Source organism: Saccopteryx leptura, chromosome 2 (genome assembly GCF_036850995.1).
Source record: "Saccopteryx leptura isolate mSacLep1 chromosome 2, mSacLep1_pri_phased_curated, whole genome shotgun sequence".
NCBI classification, from domain to species: domain Eukaryota; kingdom Metazoa; phylum Chordata; class Mammalia; order Chiroptera; family Emballonuridae; genus Saccopteryx; species Saccopteryx leptura.
The window spans coordinates 23,801,502-23,820,089 of NC_089504.1; the positions used below are offsets into that span (position 1 = coordinate 23,801,502).

Genomic DNA, 18,588 nt, shown 5'->3' on the forward strand with positions numbered 1-18,588 from the left:
TTATAAGGTTCAACAAGAGCCTCAAAACTAGATATGTCATATGCTTTAGGGCAGGTGTCCCCAAACTACGGCCCGTGGGCCGCATGTGGCCCCCTGAGGCCATTTATCTGGCCCTCCGCTGCACTCCCGGAAGGGGCACCTCTTTCATTGGTGGTCAGTGAGAGGAGCACTGTATGTGGCGGCCCTCCAACGGTCTGAGGGACAGTGAACTGGCCCCCTGTGTAAAAAGTTTGGGGACCTCTGCTTTAGGGGAAGGCAGTTAATCTTTCTTATTTTCTTTTTGAAGATATGTAAGTAATAATCTGTATTATCTGTTATGTAGCTCAAGGATATATAACATACATCAAAACAAGGGGCATGCCATTCGAGCTTCCTATAGGGGAGAGCAGCACACGTGTCTCTGTACCAGGGTTTGGGGAAAATAGTTCCCCCGCAGGACGTCTGACTTTCACCCTGCTTTCTTCAGGACTCCCTGAAATTAGTGCTTCAAAAAGATTCCACACACTTTAGTCTATGGAAAGTGCATGGGCCCTGGAGTGGGTCCTGGGTCAGGTCTCAGCTCCCTCATCTCCTGGCTGTTGTGACTTTGGTACCTTGCACAACCTTTCAAAGCCTCAGGTTCCCCGCTTAAGAAGTGAGTGAACAGCATCAGCCTCAAACTGTGAAATGATTGCTCCCAGGCTCAGCAGCCAGTCGGGTTCCATTCAGCCTCAGCCTCCCACCTCTCTCCTATTGTTCTCGGCGCTGATGTCATGTGGTGTATTAGTCACATGATTTCTAGACCCCTTTCCTTATTCCAGGCGAGGTGCCCGGGATTCACCTTTTGGGCAACTACGTGTACTCAGAATACAGGGTAGGGCAAAGGTAGAGTTACAGTTGTGTATACGTGAGGTTTTTTTTTGTATTCTTATTTGTTAATTATTGTATTATTTTCCATATGAACAACTATAAACCTACCTTTGCCTGTATTGAAGCTAAATTAAAGTTATATTACTTAAAGACCTAGCTTGGCAGGTATAAGATAGGCTCTGAGCACACTGCGTGAGTCTTTAAGAATGAGATGTCGCCCACCTGCTGGTTTTGTTCTTTTGGTTGTCATTCGTCTGTTTACCCTACCTACAATAGAGTGAGGTAACGTGAATTACAAGTACATGAGAAGGAAAAAGGAGAAATAAAGAAGCAGGGATGGTCACAAAATGACGCCAGGAATAAGTTCACTACAACACAGCGCCCCGTGGGTCCTATAATTGTCTCAGAGCAGGCTGCACACTCCAGCAGCCATCATGAAGAGGAAAGGCGTTCCAATGTCCATGTACCTGTCTCCTGGCTGGTCACTTAAGTCCACGGTGTCGGAGACAGCAGGTCCGCCCCTCACCCGCGGACTGCATCTAAGGAGAACATCAGTGCTGTCTTAGGACACCTGTGGAATTTTGTGTTGAATGTTATACCCAAACAGCCTGACAGCTTTCCTTCTCATTAGTTAATAAAAATAGTTCCTCCAGCGGAGGGAAGCAAATACGAAAGCGCCACAGTGAAGTCTAAACAAAGTCGAGAGCGATTGAAACTGTAGTGTGAAGGATAGATAATTCACAGAGATAGGACACAAATCAAAATTTAAAGTTCATGGACGCTGTGGCCGAACCTAGATTATTTCTTAGGAAAATGTTCTTCTGAGGTAGAGTTACAGTTGTGTATACGTGAGTTTTGTTTTGTATTCTTATTTGTTAATTATTGTATTATTTTCCATATGAACAACTGTAAACCTACTTTTGCCTGTATTGAAGCTAAATTAAATTATGTGTCTTGCTCCGCGTCATCCAGCTAATTTAGAATAGAGACAGTGGGTTTGGGGCCAAAAGACTTGGATTAAGCATCCAATTTTGCTGTTTCTACTGCTCAAGACTTGGTTCTTTTGGTCCTGGTTCGTCGTTCCTCTCGCCAGAATTAAAAGTATGGGTTTCTAACAGGGAACGTGGTTGGGTATCATCCTGCATGCTGGTGTGAGTAGAGAGTGTGTTTACGGAAAAAGCTCCCTGAAGGCAGGGGCTGGGACAGTTTTATTCATTCTACTCTCAGTTCACTATACATGCTCAAAAAATAGTTTTTGAATAAAAAGGCTATTATTCAGTGGTATGAAAACAACCTAAACATGAAAAAAAAAAAACCTTTAAAATAGGAAAATTAAAAAAAAAAAATTTCTTTAAATGAAAAAATTTTCCCTTCTGGGATAAATTGTAGTGTGAAAACAATGTCATTAATCTTTGGACAGAATTCATGCCATGCTTTCCTGTGGGAAATATAGCATCTTTTGAGTTTTCTAAATAAACATATTAATAATGAAAGATTTAGTTATACCTTGTGCTTATCCAACATTCTCTCTCTGAGGATGATGTCAAAGAATTCTAAAAACTGCGCTTTTCCTCACAAATGGGGGAGTCTTGAGTTACGAAGCCCCCAGCTACCTGCCCAAGTACCTGACTCCTGTAACTCTGCGTGTCTTTCCATTCTTTAATCTTGACTGTGGTCACTGGGTTCCCTGAGGAAATGAGAACATGAAACAGTTCCCGTCCTCATGGTCCCTACTGGACTGGGAATGGTTGTTCTGGTGCTGGTTTTGCCATCAATGACATATATGACTTCAGTCCCTTCTCTTCTCCAGCCCTCCATTTTTCCATCTGCTAATGGGCAGGGGTGATCTCTACGACACTTGATGGTATTATTCTCTTTGCCCTTTGTACATAAACTCTCGGCTCTCAATTGTAGGTCGCTCAATTTCCTTATTGTTTAATGACAGGACGGCTTCCCACCCCTGACCCTTTCTCCCAGTCTCTACAACTTGGCACTACCTTCCCAAAACATCTAGCTAGCCCGCAAAGTTGGATTCAAACTTATGAAAATACAGCAGCTTAACCTGATTTGGACGAATGGTACAAACATCTTGGCGCTGAGACAGTAGCTGCTCTCTCCTGGGTTCCTCTTTCCATTGAGCTAAGAGTTGGCATTTGGTATCAAGGATTTTTCTTCCTCTGGCAAGTGGTGGTGCTTCACTCCCCCGTGGTAGTCCCCTCAGGCTAAATATGGGGCTTCCTGTTCTCTTCCAGGTACACAGGCTCTCCTAGCATGACAGTGATCTGATCAGCAACCACAAGAGTTTGACCCCTGCATCTGGCGCCTTGGTGCTGGGGCCTGGTCACTTCCCACAGCTGCAGAGCCACCATGGCCACCGCCTCGATGGCCACCCCTGTCATCTCACAGCCCCAGGTAAGTGATGCAAACCCACACAGGCTGGAGATGCTCAGCGTTTCATTGAATATTTAAATTGAGTTTCAGGAACTGTGTTGGACTCTGGGGATCATGGGTAACCTTTTCATCATCGTTTGGTGGATATTTGGATGATAGTGCTTTTGTGAGCAAGGTGCTGTTTAGTTCAAGAAGCAGCTGGAACAATGAGCAAGTGATCTTGGTGGACTGGTCTCTGTTTGTAGGGCCTCGTTTTTCAGTGCTTAGGGTGTTTGGCTGTTATTATATCGGCATCAGATTCCAAATCAAGATACAAGTGAATCCTGCTGCTTTTCCTCCCTTGGCTCTTTTAGGGTTTAATGAAATATCTCAGAACAGATGTAATCTTACAGCAAGTGTTCTGAATGCTGTCTCATTGTCCTCCTGCTATAATTATTCCTATTCTAGTAACTTGGAAAAGAAAATGCAATTCTAGAAACTTCTGAACCGCGGTAATATGAGTTATCTTCTGTCCAGCGAAGACCAGGAAGACGGCAGGAACATTGTCTTTGTTCGGATCATTTTACAATCTGATCTGCTCAGGTATTAACCGGACTCTTTCAGTTTCAGCAGGCGGAGTGGCTCACCGGGGAAGGAGACTTTGGAGTCATTAGGCCTGGATTCACGTCCTGATTGCTGGATAAGGAGCCTGAGTCATGCCAACCTTGGTCAGCTCAGCTCCCTGTCCTGTAACCATGCCTCACGGGATGGTGATACGGATTAACGCGAAGGACATAGTGGGAGCTCGGCAGGTGTCGTTTCCTGTTTGCTCCTCTTTCTTCTTCTTCTAAAGTGTGACCCCCCTCTCACTCACGACAGTCACTTTCAGGTCAAGGTTAAAGGAAAAAGCATACCTTTGAGGAAGAGCCATATTGGTTGAAATTTGAATATTGGCAATACAGAGAGTTATTCCTCACTATTTTTTTTTCTGTATTCTTTTCCAAGCTACTACATTTTGTGTGCCTTTTAAGGAGGAATGTTTATTATATGTATAAAGGAGACAAGGGAAGGAGTGGGAGAAAAGGGCATTTTTACTTTTATTTATTATGCTTTTTCTTTTTTAATACTCTAAGAGACCTTTGAACTTTATCTTATGGATAAAGTCCTTGCTGTTCTTTAACATTTTAAGGCTTTTAGCATTTATTTTCCAGGATGTTTAGTGTTATCTCCATGCTGTGTATTTCTCTTTCTGGTAAATGGGTCACTGTCTTTGCTACACTTCATTAACTCGGGGTATTTGTTTTCCGTTCCCCTCAATAGTGTGTTTTGGTGCCCGAGAGACTTGGGGAATGGGGAAAAAGATTCGGTGTCTGTTGCCTGAGGTCCTCTCATTTCCGAGCGCGGCAGCTGTTCCCGGGCAATGGCTATTCTTAGCCCCCTGTGACGCTGGGCCCTGGTGCGGGGCCCTGGTGCCGGGCCCTGGCGCAGGCTTTCCGGAGGGGGCGTGTCAGCACCTCCAGCCTCTGCCGTCCATCTCAGCCTTTCCAAGGGCCTCATCTTATCTCCCCACCTTCCCTCTTACACAAGCTACTATCAGCCGGTGTGTAACATAAATGTTTTTAAATGACTCATTGAATTAAAATGTTTAACACCACCCAAGGTAGAAAGAGGTCACGTTAAAAATAAACACTTGGGGAAACGTGTACTCTTTTAAGTTATGGTCACTCCCGGGGGTGATTTGACAGTATCTGTTAGAATTGCATACCTGAGCATGTACCCTGTTCCCATCCTGGTGTCTACTTAGAAAAACACTTACATACAAGCCCAAGGAGACGTTGCATAAAGAGACTAGTTGAAACCTTAATTGAAGGCCCAGAAATAAAAAACTTTCTAAAAATATACAGTAGCAGAAGGACTTAGTACATTTAGGCCTATTGATATGATTTAAATATCATGCAGCAGTTAAAAAAATGATACCTATACAGGGTGGGCAAAAATAGGTTTACAGTTGTGAGGATGTGAAACGCAGAGTCTATTCTTGTATTATTTACTAATTGTTGCGTTGTTTTCCATAGGAATGACTGTAAACCTGCTTTTGCCCACCCCTGTGTACTTCCCACAGCTGTCCCACTCCAGGATAGCCGGTGGAGGGAAAAGAAAGCATGGTGCTGAATAATACTTACAGGAAGATATCGTTAAAACTGTCAAATAAAGCCATATGTTTTTAGGGATGCATGTCTGCTACGTTAATGTAAATGCATAATGAGAGGTCTAGAACATGCATTGTCAAAGAGAATGATATTTTCCCCAAGAGAGCAAATATTGGATCTTGGGTAATGGAAATCCCTCCAAAGCTTAACCCTACATGAAGAAATCTTATTCCTTTGTATTTAATTTCTCTCATTAGGGAGGGCTTAAATTTTATTAAAACATTCTCCCTGAGAGTCACCAATGGGGAAGAGGGGGAAATGTTCAAGAAATATGGTCTAGAAGGATACACATGGCTTTCCAGTCATACCACTTGAGCTCAAATCCTGGCTCTAGGATTTACTAATGGACCACATAGGAGTGAGGGGTGGGGTAAAGGCTTTTCCTCCTCTCAGTGCCCCCACTTCCTCATCTGAAAATGAGCATAATAATAATAAAGCCAACTTCACAGGGTTGTTTAAAGGATGAAATTAGATAATCTGTTTACAATTTAGAACAGTATCGGGCACATATTACTCAATACATCTAAGTGTTCATCACTAGCAAGCACTGAGGCAGGCCTGGGGATACAAGAATAAAGAAAATAAACAAGGCTTTTGCCCTGCCAGACTTTGGAAATGGAATGGGAAATAGACAGATAAGGGAACAAAACTGGCAATGCTGTATCACAAATGCTAGGACGCGGGAAGTCTGAGTGCTCGAGGAGTCAAGGGGAGCACCCAGGAGAGACTAGGAGGATCAGGGAAGGCTTCTTGAAGGAAGACCACCAGGCTGGGAGCTTATGAGTATGAATTATTCTGGTAAGGAAGAGGATATGGCATGTGTGAATGTCAAGTGTCCCAATGTGAGAGAGGGCACAGCATTTGCATGTTAGCTCAAGATAGTTGCAGTACAGTGGGGAATGTTGTAAGTGATGTGCTAGAGCCAGCTCTGCCAGCTCACAACATCTGGTTAAGTTTTCAGGAATTTAGTGGACCCACTGGCTTCATGCTTATAACTTGAAATCTGCCAGGGTGGAGTATTTATACCATGGAAATTGGCAAACATAACCCCTCACTCCTAAGAGCCCATTGTTAGATATTTATCAGCATCCTTATGGTTGCAAAGGAGGCAGATGGGTTAGGTTACAAGGTTGGAGAAGATTTTGCAGGGCCTTGCAAGCCACATTAGCCCTGGTCAGCAAACTGTGGCTTGTGAGCCACATGCGGCTCTTTGGCCCCTTGAGTGTGGCTCTTCCACATAATAGCACGTGCAAGCGCTACCTCGATAAGGAATGTACCTACCTATATAGTTTAAGTTTTAAAAAAATTGGCTCTCAAAAGAAATTTCAATCGTTGTACTGTTGATATTTGGCTCTGTTGACTAATAAGTTTGCCGACCACTGCTTAGGAGATTTAATATTAATCTTGAAGAAGGCCATTCAGCTTTTAAATCTTAGGCCTGGAATTCAAACCTTGACTTTTGATAATTTTGTTAAAGAAGTTCATTAAGTACTCTCCACCAAGGTAGCAGGCCCCGTTATTCTTACCATATGTTAGACACAGTAGTAGCCTCTAATAGGTGGGGGGACTCAAACTCACTTGGAAGGAGTCAGCTATAATCTGGCATGTTAGGTCACAGGGAGAGGCCGCTGACTCTTTGGAGAGATGCCGGCCATTGGGCCACTTGTTTCCCAGGATCCTCTGGTTGATGATGGGCCTCTTGATTGTATGTCAGCTCCCCACATGTAATTCGTGCAGTCAACTTTTAGTCCAGGACTGACTTGTTTTTGACCCCAAGCCTGTACTGATGTCTTTTCTCCTATTATCAAGTTTTCCTCAGGTTCCGAGTAGGTAAAAGTCATTTAAATACAGCGGCTCCTTAGGCAAGGCATAACAAGCAGCTCGCTCCATCAGCTGGGCCTGGTATTGTCTGGCACACGGGCTTGCATTCTTTTAGAGTGAATTCAGGGTCCTGTGTAAAGATAAGCCCACATTCAAGCGTGAAAGGCCTGGTAATCCTTTTCTAAGGCAAAAATTCTCTGCTAAAGCAAAAACAACAATTTTTTTAAAAAAAGGGCTTTTGGTTTTGTTTGTTACTCAATTCATTTGGTAACAAAGAGTGGTTTTTTTCCTAATCAAGGTTGCCTAATACTAGATATAAACTAATTAATATGAACAAATAGCCTGTGATTGTTTTCAACAATAACAGGGAAGAAAGCTCTCATTGTCACTCCTGCTGGGTTTGCTGTTGAGTTAGTGAAAGATAGGCCTTGTGCTTTGAAGTGGGACCAGTTTGAATTCCCTGCTCTGCTCCTGCCTAGACTGTGAAATGGATTTTTGTTTTCTCAGGCCCAGAGAGCACCTTGTTCTTCTGAAGCAGGATGAATAGTGAGGCGAAACTGGACTAGCAGCAGCAGGAAGGTTATGTTTGTAGCTGATTTATAGTTCTGCTAGTCCAGACACTGATAAAGAGCTTCCTTACCCAGAGGAAGCTCTGGGGATGTGTTTGCAGACAGGAACATGCTCATTCGGTTAAATTGATGTGTTCCTACCCTGTGGAGATCGTGGGGGATGGAGGTGGGATAGGACACCATCCACTTGCCACTGCTTGACTATTTTCTGTTTCCGGAACTCTGTTTAGAATTACTTTAATTGCGGTTCATCTAGTTATTGTGGGTAGCATATGGACTAAAAATTTTATTTTTCTTTTGCATAGAAGGGTCAATACAGGAGTAAGTGGGTTGACCTCTTAAATCCAGGACTGGTATTAGAAACCGGAATAGTATGAAAACTTCAAAGCTATTCAGATCTGAAACCTATGACTCCAGTAAAGAAGGATTCTTCTCCATCAGTATCTTTACAAGGTATTTCATTCTGTCTGTCACTTGTTAAGTGGCTATCTTGGTTTTAATCCAAAGAAACAAAGATATTTTGATTTCTCCAGGTTCTTACAAGATTTCCTGTAGCTCTCATTCAAAACATGAATTTGAGTAGATTTTCAATGTCTTAGACAACAGATTTGTCCCTCTTGTTCTTACCCAGTGTTCTGATGGAAGACAAGTAGGTCTCTGCTTACTGTTTTGTGGAAAACAGGTGTGTTTGAACATCATTACCAGTAAACGATCCTAATGAAATTCATCATATTTACAAAAATCTGTGTTTTAGAGGTTTTAGTTCTGATATTAGAGAGTGCGTACTGGTGGATTAAAACAATTGAATTCCATATTAAATGGGTTGTGTTTTTTAAGATTAAAAGACTTTTTAAGGAAGTGATCTTTGTATGATGATAGCTTTCAAACATTCACAAAGATAAAAACAATAATATAATGCAGCCCATTATAGCCATCACCTAGATTCAGTGATTATGAACCTTTTGCTGTACTTAGTTTTTTCCCATTTTGAAGGGATGAATCATTTTAATTAAAACAAATTCATTATACATCAATGTGTATTTCTAAAAAAAATAATTAATTTACATAAGCATCACAGTACCATTCTTATACTTAACATGAACTTTAAAAACTCTCTAATATCATTTTATGTTCACTCATATTCACGATCCCTCGATTGTTTTTCTATAAACTATTTTTGTAGTTGGTATGTTGTGTTACCCTTTAAAAACATTGATCAGATTAGTCAACTCTTCTGCTTGAAACCGTTCAAAGATTTTTAAAAAAGATTTAACAAGTGTTTCCCTTTTACTCTCTAAGTGAGGGAATAGATTGGAATATTAACCTAAATATTTCACTACTAAAGAATAAAAAAATGAGACATACATGGAAGGCTCCATATGGGCATGGGTGCAATTACTAAATTAGTAGTTTCTACAGTAAGGGATCACAGATATCTTTTTTTCCCTTAAGTGAGAAGCAGGGAGGCACAGAGACAGACTCCCACATGCACCCCAACTGGGATCCACCTGGCAAGCCCCCTATGGGGTGATGCTCTGCCCATCTGGGGCTTTACTCCATTGCTTGGCAACCGAGCTATTTTAGCACCTGAGGCGAGGCCATGGAATCATCCTTAGTGCACAGGGCTAATATACTCCAACTGAGCCATGGCTGCAGGAGGAGAAGAGAGAGATAGAGAGAAGGGAGAGGGGGAGGAGTGCAGAAACATACAGTCACTTCTCCTGTGTGCCCTGGCCAGAAATCAAACCCAGGACATCCACACACTGGGCTGATGCTCTACTGTTGAGCCAAAGGGCCAGGGCCATGGATATCTCGATAATACTTCTTTTTAGACTAAAGTGTGAACAATTAATTGTAGTATGAAGTATGTTTCTGATGCCATACGATGAACTGGCTTCACCAACCATGAAATTGAGAAAAAAGAATGCATGGGCTTAGATCCAGGTGGATTTGGGTTGAAATTTAGGTTCAAACCTCATAGATAGGAGGTCTTTCAATACAGGTATCTCTTTTAGCTTTATTTTTTTTTAATTATCTAGAATTCAAATAATACACACTGTGCTCACAAGTTCAAATGGCAAAATATCTGTCAGATGCTCTGTGCAGTATCATCCCCTTAATAGATACCCGGCATATGTTAGTTCATCCCCTTTCTCCCGTGATTATTCTAGGAGTTTTTCACAGGGAGAAAGTAGTTACCTCTTCACATGGTCTGTGGCTATGATGGGCTTATGTCATAAGCCAGGGGATCCATCAAAAGAAAGCCAAGTTAGATAAACACTCTACAGAAAACTCCAATGCATTGCCAGGAATAAATGCATGTGGAGATAAACATTGAAATTTCTGACTTACTCCATCTCGAACCACGTTTCCATTAGCAGTTAACTTTGTTCTCATATTGCAGTATAAATTCATCCATGCCCTCTTCTGTGTTTATAAATGCAGATACCACTTGAGAGGATATCATATTTCCAAATCGGAGGGCACATTCTGAGCTTTCTACTCATAAGACGAAACTGTACCGGAATGCCTAGGGTCAACCACAAATGAGACCTTTCACGTTTGTTTCTTTTTCTTTCTAATTCCTCCCTTCTTAGAGACTAGTCTTTAATGATGAACGGAGCTACCTGTTTATCCTTCAGAGGGATGTGGCCTTCTCCCTCTCACTGCCCGTGATGGTGCTGTTTGCCTGTTTTCCTTTCCCCGCTCCTAACTTCTCCAGCTATTTTTCTTTGAACTCCTGTTGCAGCTTTTCTGTAAATAAACACTAAGGTGGGACAACGCCCTGCTGTTTTTGCCAGCTGAGGAGGTCATAATAATAGGGCCCAGGGGATTTATGTCTTTGAGAACTGTACCTTGCTGTAATAAGACTGTCATTTAAAAAAAAAAATCAACCTTCTTGTGCTCTGTAATGATACTGCCATTTGGTAATTGCCTGGAGTCTCTTAAAGAACTGCACCGAAGTTACACTTACCTCGTTTCATAAATGATTCTCCTAGACAGGCTCAGGCTGGGAGAGAAGTGATAGTGGTCCATCCCTGCTCTTTTGCATCTCCCAGAATGTTTAAGAAAGGGCCAGGGCCATGGAGCAGATCAGTGCTTGAAAGGCTCAGCTGGTAAGAAAGCAGCTTTCAAACATTCAGACAATGTTGGAGAACAAGCATGCCAGCCCCGCAGGAAGAGGGACAGGGTATGATTGTGTGTTGGTGAGCTAGGTAGCTGACTGATTTCAAAATATTTGCACTTAGATGAACCTCCACCATCCCGCTCAGGGAGGTTTTAGAGCCATTGTTCAGGCCTGGAAGGAAGAAACATTCCTCTGGCTTTAGGTTTAAACCAACCCAAAGGGCTTTGCATGTCTAGAACGCTGTTTAGCATTAACTTAATTGTGGTTGATCAGGTTACTGAAGTAACCTGGCAAAAACAATGGAGGGGAGGACCCAGGAAGAATCCCAGCCCTGTGGGCTGTGCTCAGGGCTTACATCTGACAAGCTGTATTGTGTGTGGGTGACCAGTGGGAAATTAGGACTCAGCGGTCATGGTTGGACATAGATCCCACCTCTGTTAGACGTGTCCATAAGGAGAAACTCAGCTGCCCGTCAGCCCACTGTCTTGCTCAAGATTAGCTTGGAAAAGTGGGGCCACACTGAACCTGCAGGGGAGAATTTAATTCTGTTACAATTGAGAAAGAAAAGATACAAGGTACAAGGAATCTGTGAGGATTATAGTCTTAGTTACACCATAATGTTTAACTCAAGTTGTATATCAGGAATATACATTTATTCTTATGCAAATTTTTGGGTGATTTTTTTTTCTTAAAATTATTAAAAACAAAATAAAATAAAAATGAGACTCATGGACATAGATAAAAGTGAAGTGGTTACCAGGAAGAAGGAGTTGGCAGGGTGAGGAGGAGGGGAGTAAAGAGGGACAAATACACAGTGACAGAAAATGATTTGACTTTGGGTGATGGGCACACAACACAATCAGCAGTTCAAATGCTATACAGATGTTTACCTGAAACCTATGTACTCTTTTTTTTTTTTTTTACAGAGCCAGAGCGAGAGTCAGAGAGAGGGATAGACAGGGATAGACAAACAGGAACAAACAGAGAAGAGAAGTATCAATCATTAGTTTCTTGTTGCGCATTGCGACACCTTAGTTGTTCATTGATTGCTTTCTCATATGTGCCTTGACAGCGGGCCTTCAGCAGACTGAGTAGCCCCTTGCTCAAGTCAGCGACCTTGGGTCCAAGCTGGTGAGCTTTTTCTCAAACCAGATGAGCCCGCGCTCAAGCTGGTGTTCCCAGGGTCTTAACCTGGGTCCTTTGCATCTCAGTCCGACGCTTCATCCACTGCGCCACCACCTGGTCAGGCAGAAACCTATGTACTCTCATTGATCATGTCACCCATTAAATTTAATTTTCTAAATAAAACTTTAAAAATAAGTTATTTTAAGTATTTAAAATGTTAAATGCTGCCTATTTTTGGTTGTGTGTTTTATTGCTTTCCCCTAATCTAGTTATGGAAAAAGAAAGCACAGACAGGCTATAAGAAGAAAAGAGTGTAGCAGAAAACAACAAAAACTTAAACAAATGGATATACAATCCTAGTTTTTTAAAAAATTGAATACCTAAAACTAATACAATGTTATATGTCAACTACATTTCAATAATAAACAGCTTAGATGAGAAAATAACCCCCAAAAAGCTACATACAAGTGTGTTAAAGGTATCAGTGCTTTAGAATAACTCAATAATAAAACGTGTAAGAACTCTGAGATTATTTCTTAAACTTTATTAGTAGACACTAAGGTAGACTAACTAGGTACCATGTCTGTGGATTGTGAGGTTATTGGTTTGATGCCAGTTCTCTGAAAATGTGTCTATAGATCGAATGCAGTCACTATAAAAATTCCAAGGAAATTTTTTAAACTTCACAAGCTGATTCTAGCATTTATATCAAAGCACAAAAGGTCAAAAATAGCCAATAGAATCTCAAGTAAATAAACATGAAAATATAAAATCAAAACAGTAATATTAAGTAATTTTAGATCAGTTTTTAAACAAATGGATATAAAATGCTGAACCACAGTAACATGTAAGATGGGAGCAGGGTTATTGGGGAAAAGGATGACCTTTAGACGCCAAGTCACGTATGCATGTTTAAATATCAAGAGTAAGCACTGAAGAGTAGAAATAGAAAATGTAACTCTCTCGAACCAGTTGAAGTAGAAAAGGAGAAATACAAAAAAATCAGTGAGGTTCAGTTTTGTTTTAAGTGTTGGGTGGAATCCTGCTGCGATTGTTCTGCTGACTGTCATACGTGATGACCTTCCTGGGTACAATGCTGTTGGATGATGCGTTCATCTTCAGTGGGGCTGACCTGAGAGACTCCTGCGTGGATGCACGGAGTTCGGGTCCCCCGGAGAGGTTTGATGCTTGCTAGTATAGGCACCTGGAGTGGGAGGAGGATGGGGATAGCATAAGTTCAGGACCACAGTTTGTGCTAATATCTCCTTTTGTGGGTTTTCAGACTTGAGAGACTAACTTCGGATCCCAACTAGGTGTGATTCATAGGCTTGGGATTATGATTTCTGAAAGGAGTCTTTTATTTATTTTTCAACCTGGAGCCTAAGTTAAAATAGACAAAGTCTCTTGTTTTTCCCAGTGCAAGAGAGTGGATTATTATTATATTTCTCCTCCATTCTTAGACTGATGTCAGAGATCTTCAGGACTCCTAGTTTTATGATTAGGTCTCAGTTCTAACTCACTGCCTCAGTCAAGGCAGGGGTTCAACTTTTCCCAATAATATTTAATGCCCTGTTTCCATACTCTGACAATCTGCTGCCAGGGCAGCCTGTAACCTTGGTTTGCATCCCTTTGTGCTCAGCGGTGCATCTAGAAAACGTGTGTTTTTCTCCAGCATGTCTTTATATTTTTAGTGAATTTTTCCATTTGTTCCTCTTAGGACCAACTCAAAACTCTCTCTGGAAAGTTAACAAATATGATGGTACCCACTTTATCTCAGACTGTTCAGACTGTTACAAGGGGCTGTAAAAAATACAAAGTATTTTCATTGATTTATAATTTGTTTTTCCATAGTTTCTTTTTACGTATGTGTAGGGGAGGAGGGGCAAAAGTAGGTTTAGTTGTTTGCATGGAAAAAAACATGCAGATTATGATTGTTACATAGCTTTCTCTATTAACTGTGTTCATGTACTCACAACTGTAAACCTACTTTTCCCCACCTTCTGCATCATTTATAGGGGTCCCCAAACTTTTTAACAGGGCCAGTTCACTGTTCCTCAGACCGTTGGAGGGCTGCCACATACACTGCTCCTCTCATTGACCACCAATAAAAGAGGTGCCCCTTCCGGAAGTGCGGTGGGCGGGAGGTGGGGGGAAGCAGATAAATGGCCTCAGGGGCTACATGCGGCCGGTAGGCCGTACTTTGGGGACTCTTGATTCGCCTGATTCATAAGAAGTGACATTTTATGTACTTTTTCAGATACACCTTAAAAATCTAGTAGTTGCATATTCTGCAGCGATTTTAAGGACTCTATTTTTAAAACACTTTTAGTTTGAATCAGTTTTATTTTGTGGCCTGTTTTCTAGTTCTATTAGCGAATTATACCACTTTTTAAATTGTTTCTAATTTGAGGCTACAAAAAGTGTGGAAACTATTTTTCTCGTTAAGAGAGACTTAATGGCATTTCATTCTATGCTGTCTCTCTTCTAGTCTTCTTTTGGGGGCGAGGACATGTGGGGTGAAAGGTCTGATTACACTGGGAAACAAAATTTTTGTTGCATCCACAAAAATACTTGTTCTTACCTAATTCGAGTGTGCTGATCTCAAATCTGACATTAGTTTTTCTCTGTAAGCTACAGTTTTTTTGCAATTCAAGATTTTAGGTTTTCATCTTATTGTAACATTTTCAACATTTAGTTTAACATAATGAAGTAGAATGTCTTCTTGGGCATCATCTTTGTGAAAATATAATTTATATAATGCAGTAAATACACTAAAAGATATGATTGCATCAAAATTTGTCTACAATTTCAAAATAGAACAATATTAAAACACTTATTTTAATCATAAAATTTGCACAAAACTTATTTAAATTCTATTCAGGCAAAAATTTGCATTTGTATTTCTTGCATTTGTGTACTTGTAGAGGACAATCTCGTTTGATGCTCCAGGAGTAGTCTGCTCATCACTAACAGCTCTAAGATTTTCGGGAAACTTATCAAGATGACTGTTCAGGAAGTGAATCTTAACGCTCATGTTACATCCAATGTTGTGGAAAGCCAATAGCATTCTTTGAACCAGAAGTTCATAGTTTTCTGCTTTTTTGTTGCCAAGGAAGTTCTTTGTAACTGCCACAAAAGACTGCCACGCTGCTTTCTCCTCCTTATTCATCTTCCAGGTAAATTCTTCGTCATGTTTGAGGGTTCGAATTTGAGGTCCACCGAATACACCTGCTTTTATTTTCTCAAAAGACAAGGCAGGAAAAGCAGAAATAATATATTGAAATCATTCACTTTCTCTGAACAAACTGCTTCATTAAGCCAAGTTTGATGTGAAGTGGAGAAAAAATGATCCTGTCCCAATTAAGTACAGGTTCATTCACAATATTTTGCATCCCTACTCCAGAGCTTCATGTTTTGGCCACTCCTCTGTGTCCAGTGTTTCTCCCAAGCTTGCTGTCCACAAACACAGAAAGCAAGGATACTTTGTGAAACCTCTCTGTTGTCCTAGCAGGAAATTGATCATTTTTAGATACACACAATGATCCAGTTATGTTCCTCATACTTCAGAAAGTTGAGGACAATTTTTATGTCATTCTTACTAAGTCATTCTATTCGGGTTGGCTAAACTGCTGAGGGGTTAATGACTGCTTGGCATCAGAAGAAGACCCTTCAGATTCTACAATCATTTTCTCATGCATCTTATCAAAATACACTTGATCACCATGTTCACTTTCTTTGTCCTTAAAAGAAATAAAACCATTGAAAACTGGAACCAGGAGTGTCTCAGAGTGTGGGATAGGTTGTATTGCTGAAGGAATATTAGGATATGTGATCATAAGCCGTTTTTTCTTGCCGATGCCCTTTATATGGATTAGACAGAAATAACAGTCAACTGCTGTGGTCCTTAGGTTCACATCAAACCATGGTAATACCAAAAGGCATTTCTTTGCGTTTTCCTCTTGTCCAGTCACAAAGCATTTCCTCACAATTATGACACACAATATGAGGAGCCCAATTCTTTTTTTGTTTTTTTTTTTGCATTTTTCTGAAGCTGGAAACAGGGAGAGACAGTCAGACAGACTCCCGCATGCGCCCAACCGGGATCCACCCGGCACGCCCACCATGGGGCGACACTCTGCCCACCAGGGGGCGATGCTCTGCCCATCCTGGGCATCGCCATGTTGCGACCAGAGCCAGTCTAGCGCCTGAGGCAGAGGCCACAGAGCCATCCCCAGCGCCCGGGCCATCTTTGCTCCAATGGAGCCTTGGCTGCGGGAGAGGAAGAGAGAGACAGAGAGGAAAGTGCGGCGGAGGGGTGGAGAAGCAAATGGGCGCTTCTCCTGTGTGCCCTGGCCGGGAATCGAACCCCGGTCCTCCGCACGCTAGGCCGACGCTCTACCGCTGAGCCAACCGGCCAAGGCTGAGGAGCCCAATTCTTATCTTGATTGCCAAGGGAAACTTGAAAAAAGGCAATATATGTACGTGTCACAAATGATGAAATATTGCGCCTTTGACGTTGAAGTGTGTAACAGCCACATATATAACAGAAGGTGTCAGGACTATTCTTACATTTACGGCTACTTGAAGATGCCATGATTCAATCTTAAAACAAAATAAGAGTGTGTTTTTATCAAATAATAATTTTTTACATTTAAAAACAACTGCAATTATGTAAAAGTGATGTTTGTAAAACATTAATTGCCTTGTGGTTATGTTCAATCCAAGAGTCGTTGTCCTTTAACTCCAATTTTAAAACCAATGCATGCCATCAACTGTAACAAAAAGGAATTAAAATTGCATAAAAACTAGAGCATGCACCAAGAAATGGATTTCATATTTGGAATCAGCGATGCAGAAATATATAGGAACAGTTCTAAAACCTCATGGAACAGAAAATGAAAATAAATTGTTCCCCAGTGTTACTTTAGATTTAATAGCTAGAATTGAAGAAACAGTAGAGGTGAGAAAATGAGAAAGTCGACACTCAGAGCATTTATGAGGCTGAAAACCAGATCTGCTGGTGAGCATCAGAATCAGGAAGAAGGGTTCACCCCCTCCATTGTTGTACTTTAACAGAAGTGGGAAACCAAGAAGGCTTGATTTATGTCTGATTACTGGTCCTTTATCCTGCATAGATTAAAATCTCTCTTTTAGAATGACAGTACAGTACATATTTACATTCTTATCTAAGCACTTACTAAGGCACAAAGGTTTAATTACTAGTCTGTGAGCTTGTGCCAAGTGTTCCCTTTTCCACTCTGCTAATGATTATTTAATTGTCTCTCGGGAGTATTGAAAAACACACCAGACGAGATTGGCCACACAGCGGGCACTCAGGTGTATCATTCCGGCACTGCTGAAGGCATAGTGTAGTGCAATGGCATGCCCATACCTGGCATTCCATAAGTGTTTGTGAATGTAAACTTGAGTAAATGAAGCATGTGGTGAAGATGAACACCATATGTGCTTCTTCGGGTTTCGCAGATCTGTTATGACTTCTGTTGAGATCGCATGATAGGGTGAGGTAAATTCCTGAGATTTGGGACATCTGTTCTGTGGAGCAGCCAATGGATCCATCATCCTGAGATGTAATTGGTGGATGTGAAAAAGGCATGAGTGTGGACTTCTCTTTTTAGCTTTGAGGACAATTTAATTTTGGGTTAATCCTATTTTATTTGCATCTTTGTTCTTTGGACAGGGCATATTTCTTTAATATTACAGAGAAATTTCTAATGATAGTGATTTGGATTTTAGAATAATAAACTTAAAAAATATTCATTGAGTTCTGTTTGATTATATATTTGTTTTTCCTTAAATTTCTTGCAATAAATATTACTTCTTCAAAGAAGAAAAAATCATTTATAGTCTTACCTATATAAATTTTATAAAATTATCATTCTATATATTGTTTATATTTCCCCTCCATTTCCATTCTTTTTTTTTTAACCTTTTTTTTTTTTTTTAATTCAGTGAGAGGAGGGTAGGCAGGGAGACACCTGCAAGCGTCCTGACCAAGATCCACCTGGCAAGCTCACTAGGGGGTAATGTTCTGCCCATCTGGGTTGTTGCTCTGTTGCTCAGCAAACTAGCTCTTCTTAGCATCTGAGGTGAGGCCATGGAGTCATCCTCAGCGTCTGGGGCCAATTCATTCCAATCGAGCCATGGCTGCAGAAAGAGAAGAAGAGGAAGAGTGAGAGAGAGAGAGAGAGAAAAGTGAGAGGGGGAGGGGTCATGAAGCAGATGGGCACTTCTCCCTGTGCCCTGACCAGGAATTGAACCTAGGACATCCCCATGCTGGTGACACTCTACCACTGAACCAATCAGCCAGGGCCCCACTCGTTTTTTATCTCTAGTAATATGAAATATAGTCATCCTACTTTAATATATTACTCAATTTGGCCCTGGCCGGTTGGCTCAGTGGTAGAGCGTCAGCCTGGCGTGCGAAAGTCCCAGGTTTAATTCCCGGCCAGGGCACACAGGAGAAGCGCCCATCTGCTTCTCCACCCCTCTCCCTCTC

At 41.3% G+C, this 18,588-nt stretch overlaps 1 protein-coding gene across 7 annotated transcripts in view; it reads left to right on the forward strand.

The window, feature by feature from the left end:
• The window catches only part of LPAR1 (lysophosphatidic acid receptor 1), a 145,842-nt gene that overhangs the window by 59,273 nt on the left and 67,981 nt on the right, over positions 1-18,588 (forward strand). For all 7 annotated transcript variants that reach the window (XM_066367456.1, XM_066367461.1, XM_066367460.1 and 4 more), the window contains exon 2: positions 3,102-3,261. In XM_066367456.1, coding sequence (XP_066223553.1) covers positions 3,217-3,261 — 45 coding nt within the window. In that variant the 5' untranslated portion in view covers positions 3,102-3,216. The remainder of the gene's footprint in view (positions 1-3,101; positions 3,262-18,588) is intronic.